This window comes from Apodemus sylvaticus, chromosome X, assembly GCF_947179515.1.
Source record: "Apodemus sylvaticus chromosome X, mApoSyl1.1, whole genome shotgun sequence".
Lineage (NCBI taxonomy): Eukaryota > Metazoa > Chordata > Mammalia > Rodentia > Muridae > Apodemus > Apodemus sylvaticus.
The window spans coordinates 47064146-47070797 of record NC_067495.1 but is presented as its reverse complement, the minus strand read 5'-3'; the positions used below and the strand labels follow the sequence as shown (position 1 = coordinate 47070797).

The 6652-nt window shown below is 41.3% G+C and overlaps 1 protein-coding gene across 1 annotated transcript; it reads left to right on the top strand.

Moving 5' to 3' along the window:
* The first annotated feature begins 305 nt into the window (after positions 1 to 305).
* On the top strand, positions 306 to 1346 carry LOC127674459 (melanoma-associated antigen B4-like). The gene has a single exon (XM_052170236.1). It carries the CDS (start codon positions 306 to 308, stop codon positions 1344 to 1346), a length of 1041 nt encoding a protein of 346 aa, XP_052026196.1.
* The last annotated feature ends 5306 nt before the right edge of the window (positions 1347 to 6652 follow it).

The following is a 6652-nucleotide window of genomic DNA, read 5'->3' as shown; positions in this document are numbered from 1 at the left end:
TTTGAGCTGTCAAATGAGAGCTGCAGAGAGGAGTGGCCCAGAAGCTAAGAAGAGCTGATATAATCCTACAACAGAGAGGTGTTCAAACACGAGAAGACAAGGAGTCTTGCTGATCCTCTGCAGTACCTGCAGGCTGATCACTACAGGAACCCTGTGGGTTTGGGAAAAATTAAAGGAACATTGATAAAAGGCAATATATTCAAAACATAATTAAGGTGCTCATATTATCTCATTCTCTCGGTCTAGGTATCCAAGTCACCTGCTCTGCAGTCTGTTCCTGCCTGCTGTCACTGACCATATCCATTATGCCCAGGGGACAGAAGAGTAAGGCCCGGGCTCGTGAGAAACGCCGTCAGACCAAAACTGAGTCCCAGGAGCTTGAGGGTACTCAGATCATGGCACAGGAGAAAAAAGAGTCATTCTCTTCCTTTACTCGGGCCTCTGGAGATGCCGTGCCAAGTACGTCTACTGAAACCCTTGCTAAGTTGTTTCAAGGAATGCCTTGCACCACCACTTTCAGTATTTGCATTGCCTGCAAAAGGACTGATACAAGTACCAAGAGCCGACGGAAGAAAAATGTGAGTTCCTCTATGGGCCAGCAATCCAAGAAGAGCCCACAGCAAGATATTCTAACAAGGAAGTCCGGGATGCTGATGGAGTACATGCTCAGCAAGTACAAAGAGAAAGAGCCCCTGATGAGGGAAGAAATGCTGAACGTTGTCACCAAAAGTTTCAAGGAGTACTTCCCTGAGATCCTTAAGAAAGCTTCCAACCGCATGGATCTGGTTTTTGGCCTTGAGCTGAAAGAAATCCAGCCCAAGGGTCGATCCTATGAGCTTGTCAGTAAGCTCCATTTCCAGGATGATGGAAGTGAGAGCAATGAGATGGGTGTTCCCAATAGGGGCATTCTGATCCCTCTCCTAAGTGTCATCTATTTAAATGGTTATTGTGCCCCAGAGAAGGAGGTCTGGAATTTCCTGAATATGTTAGGAGTCTACGATGGGGTCCCACACCTCATCTTTGGGAATGTCAGGAAGCTCATCACTGAAGATCTAGTGCAGGAAATGTACCTAGAATACCGTCAGGTTCCTGACAGTGATCCCCTATGCTATCAGTTCCTGTGGGGCCCAAAAGCCTATGCTGAAACGAGTCAGGTAAAGGTGATGGAGTTTTTGGCTCACATCAATGAAACCGACTCCTCTACCTACCCATCCAATCATGGTGAAGTTTTGAAGAAAAAAGATAGAGCCCAAGCTGAAGGTGCAGCCCAGGGAAGCACTAAATCCAAGGCCAAGAAACGTTCTAAAGCCAAGGCCAGCCTCCCCACACCTACAAGTGAAAATTAAGGTAGCCTCTACTATCACGATTGAAAGAGCCTGCTAATCTTTGCTTTGTGATGCTCAAGTTAGTGGTTGATAAAACTAGAGTCTTTTATCATAGTGTTTACTTGATGTCAGAAGTTACATAGAGATAATACAGTAGATTATGCCTTCATTGCTGCTTATCAAGTTGAGGGCTGAAAGTTTGTTTTGATAGAAAATGTTATTTGAAATTTCCTAACTAACATTGGCAATGTACCATAAGGCAACGTGATAAGAATATCAATGTGCTTGAGAGTAGGAGAGAAAAGAAGCTAGAGAAACAGTACTAGACATTCAGTTCATGTGCTGTTTTATTCCATATTTTCTTTCTTTTCAAACTTGTAAGAGACAAATACCTGCTTTGCTTATGCTATTAAAGGCTATATAAGAGACCAAATCACAGTGAATTGGATTTCTTGATTATGGTTTGTCTTTTGCAAAAACACTTAACTGAATATCTGTTCTTGAGTACTCTTCCTGAAGATGGTTAGCAAAATAATACCCAATGATAGAAGAAGCTTTCGTTAAGGGTGCGGGTCAAATGTGGTCTACTTCCTAAAGAAATGGGAATGTGTGCTTGAATAAAACACACTTTTGGTTTCTCCTTGCGTTGTGACAGAATGTTTTTTGCTGCTTTCACTCTCTGTTTGGGGACCCCAGAACTATGGCATCTCTTAGGTTAAACATAAAAAAAAAAAAAAATCCCGGTAGATAGTAGCAATGAAACAGCTCAAAATGCTCACATTAGTGATCACCAGTCCTCAATAAGTGAATACAGGATGAGTCAGATACCAAAGCCATGCATTCAACATGAATATTTTTGGTCCTTACAAAAGGGACTATTAAATAAACTTCTTAGTACAAAGTTCGAGAGTTATAGAATATCCAAATATTCTGGAGTTCACAGGGATAGTAAGTAACAATTCATACTGGACCCCTGATCGAGAGCCTGCAATGCTTCACTCCTAAGCTGAAAACCAAAACTGAGGCTGTTCTTTTGGTACTCCAACACACATATCGGTAAATATAAAAAAGTACTCGTGCCCACATTATGGAATTAAAATCAAAAGGGAGAGTTTCGCACACCCATAAGCACACCATCGCATGCATTCTGATTTCCCCAACTAATTGTAAGGGAACGTGTTTTAATAATGAAATCATAATTCATGAAAAGGTGAATATTTAATGGAATTGTGCATATTTAGATTTGCAATGTTGTATAATGTCAAGTGATTAGGTACTTCAGGTCGGGAAGGGGAATGCATTATTGTAGAGCAGTTGGCTAACTGACATATAGCATTGTTTCACTCAGCAAAGCTATGGACATCTTATTTACTCTGGAAGGTAAGTCTCTCATGGTAGATGCTAGGGTAGTTCTACAGGAAAAGAGAATGATCATTTGAACATATTTGTTTTCTCAAGCTTCCTGGATCTGCTTTTCATCCCACATCACTCTGGGCACAGGAAGCCATTCTTAAGAAGGTATACTAGGGTGAGATTACTTTAGACTTATAAGTGTTGGACATTTCCTAGAATTATTTAATCTCAGAGACAAAGTCAAAAGAAAGCCTCAAGTACATTTATAGAAGAATTTTGGGTATCAAAATATCACAATATAGGTGTGTCACAGATTCACCCATTATTTCTGACAGAGACTCAAACATAACTAGACCTGAAGTGCCAGGGTAGGGGGATAGTCAGGGGAGCCCCCATATACTCAGAGTAGAAAGGGATGGGGGAAGAACTGTGAAAGGGGGTGACTGGGGGCAATGAGTGGTATGTAAAGTGAATATGTAAACACTAAATTAAAAGAAATCCATGATTTATATGCTCTTTAAATGAGGGGTTACAATTAAGAAATTGTCTTGTGTCTCACAAAAGACTTTGAAATTTGAAACAGTATCGAGGCTGTGAAAGACTATGGGGACCCTTGAAGTTGTATTAAATGATTTTTTGCATTATGGCATGGTTACATACCTATGGAGGCCAAGGAGTAGAATATGGGGACTTGAATGTTTAGTCTCTTGTTGGCGGCACTGTTTTGGAAAAGATTATGTGTGGCTTTCTTGGAGGATGTGTATCACACAGAGTCATTCCCTCAGCCTTCAACTTATAGATAAGACGTAAGCTTTCAGCTACTACTCCAGTGCCATGCCTGCTTGCCCACTGCCTTGTTCTCCACCATGTTAGTCATGGACTTGCCCTCTGAAACTGTAAGCAAGTCCATGATTAAATGCTTTCTTTTACAGTTGCCTTGGAAATTACATCTCTTCACATGATGGAAACATCAGACAGTAATACAAAGCAAAATAAGACACTGGACAATATATTCCTCACTTCTTCCTGCTGGGAATAAGGACATACAGGACTCAGAGGATATAATCCAAAGTTCAAAAAAAGGGTTATCTCATTTTTATGATGGGATAAATCAGGTTACCTGGATAAGGACCAAACTGAGATTATATATGTGAGTAGAAAAGACATAAAAGTGGTATGCTCTGCCTTACATTAGCACACTGAAAAGGATTTTTAGATTAGGGCTGTCAAATGAGACTCCCCCGCTTTCCTTATATCTGGTCTAAGGTGACAAGGACTTACTGATTAAAAACTGAAGTCATCAGATGGTTGAAGAATCTGAAATATGCTAGTCACTGTGCCAAGTACTTTATTTCAGTACAGATCTTCTACCAGTTGTGGAGGGCAAGACTTACCAAAACCATTTCACAGAGTTGGAATCTGAAGCTCAAAAAGTCCCTGAACTCACACAGTTCAGCAGGCTGGTTAAAAGACAAGCTGACTTTGTCTTTTAACCTGTGTGTAGGATAATCTAAAACCATAGCATTCCTTTATCCAACCTGAAGTTTATATCTCTTAAGTCACTTTTTTTTACATTGTGAATCTATTGTAATCAATAAAACCTCTGTACTCAAACTCCAGTATGTAATTAGAGCAAGAGCAACAAAATCAGCAAAACCAATGTGAGGATTTTATAATTGCTTGTCATTGACACAGGATATTACATTGTAACCCAGATTACCCTGGACCTTTGATGTAGCCAAAACTAACCTCACAGATTGCCAATTCTCATTCCTGACTACAGGGATTACAGGTATGATCCAAACTTCCTGACCAACTAAAGTATACAGAACAATAAAAAGAATACATTTAGTTATAAAAGGAATATACCTATGTCTTAGTTCCTGTTCTATTGTGAAGAGACACTATGATCAAGGCAATTCTTATAAAAGAAAGCATTTTATAGTGGGCTTACTTACAATTTCAGAGAGGAAGTCCATTAGCATCATGGCAAGAAGCAGACAAGCAAGCCACTAGAGCAGTGTCCACAGGTAGCAGACAGGGAGACAGGAGAGGGCAGAAAGAGGCAGAGAGAGAGATAGGCAGAGATACAGAGACAGACAGACAGACAGGCAGACAGACCGACATCAGAGACAGAGTCAAAAACCTCATCTCCAGAGGCTTACCTTCTCCAATAAGGCCACAACCCCCTGAAACAGTTCATGAACAGGGAACTACGAAGAAAAATATATGAGCCTGTGGGGCCATTCTCATTGAAAACATCACAAAGTGCAACACCCTAGAATGACAGATTCATGGTGGGGCTCAGAGGACAGATTGCTTGCCCAGACACATGCCCCTTTCTCATTTTTCCTCATTGGGTGACTGTTCAGGAAGATTTAGTCTTATCTTTTCCTCTAATGCTTTCATTTCTATTTTTCTCAATTAAAACTATATCTATATTTCACAGACTATTTCCTTTAAAGATTAGTAGACACATGACCTTGTCGTGTCTGTTGGACATTAGTCAAGCATAACTGTTAGTAATTTTCTACTCTATAGTTTTAGTATGAGTGGGAGGGAATAGCTAGACTCCCGGCTCTAGAAGGGATCAATTATTTTACGATTACCTGCATTTGGACTTAAACTAGCTCAGGGAATCGTTGAAATGAACCTTTTAAAAATGTAATCCACAGCTGTAGGCTCAGAGTGGCCCCAAATATCTTTACCCTGATGTGCTCTACAGAAAATTATCCCTTGAATAGTTGAATGAGAAAAGAAGCCAGCCAATGTGAGAAGATACCATGCTAAAGAGAGTAAATGGAGTGAGTCTGTGTTTCTTGAGAGAGGAGGAAGTTATCTAACCATAAAGGATGGATTAACATGAATTAAAAATACAGCACTGACAGGATGGCTCAGCTGCTAAAAGCACTTGATCCAGAAAACTGATTAACTAAGTTCAATCCCTGGGTGCTACAATTTAAGGAGAAGACTTAGTCCTCTTACCTCTACTTACATGCCTCCCTTGAAATTCACATGCCCATGTACACAAATGTTGCACACACACGAATACAAAGAATAAAAATGAATTCAAGAAATTAGTGATAGTAGTACTTAATAAAATAATACACGAAGAGGAAGCATTTACAAACTGACAGCTGCTATTAGGTTTGGCAGAGCTGTGAGGATAAGCCTACTCTGATTTTTCTCCTGAAGGATGATGGGAGTGAGAGACCATGACGTGTAAGAGCCAGTAGGCTTGGCTTTAACAGGTACAAAGAGGAGACGAAACCAGGAATAACCACAGGAGGACCAGTCACAAAATGAGAGCTACCTCAAAACCCTCAGCCACATTTCTGGCTGGAAATGTGAGGGATGGGCAACGGGTCCTTAAAGGCACGACTGGATTTCCACTTCAGGTAATGAGGGGACAGAATTGTGTGTTAGAAGCACAGGGCCCGGGACCAACAGAAGGGAAGATGCCAGGAACCCAGGAGCCATACTGCTGAGCCAGCAGGCAGAGTTTGTGTTGTACCTCATCTCTGCAGTGTCACAGCATGCACTCTAACAGTTTTGAAGGGGTGGGACCCCAGTTCTGCAAGGCCAAGTTCCTGTTCAAAGCCAAAGTTAAGCTGAGAGATCCTCTGTGGAATGGCAGAAACTGTCTATTAAAAGAAAGTGTGGGCTCACAATCCCGTGTCTGCCATCAGGTCCCAGAAACTCAAGCTTTGTGCACCACGTAAAGTTTCCGTAGATGATTTCCTCCAGTTCTCAAGAAGTTGTGGCTTACGATTAAGACTGGTCCTCAAATAGCTATTTCTTGGCTCTGAGAGTCCAATCAGAGAAGAGTGAGATACAGCACTCAGAGGCCAGGGACAAGGCTGTCAATCTTTGCATCTAGACTCCCTCTCAAAGGACTGAGGCAAGGGAGGGCTACCTAGGTCTGTAGCTGGTGGACTGGGGTGCAGCATACAGGAAGCAAGCTCAAGATCACT

What these genes read in the sequence shown, in the direction of transcription:
- LOC127674459 (XM_052170236.1), top strand. Translation starts at nt 306, where the DNA reads ATGCCCAGGGGACAGAAGAGTAAGGCCCGGGCTCGTGAGAAACGCCGT.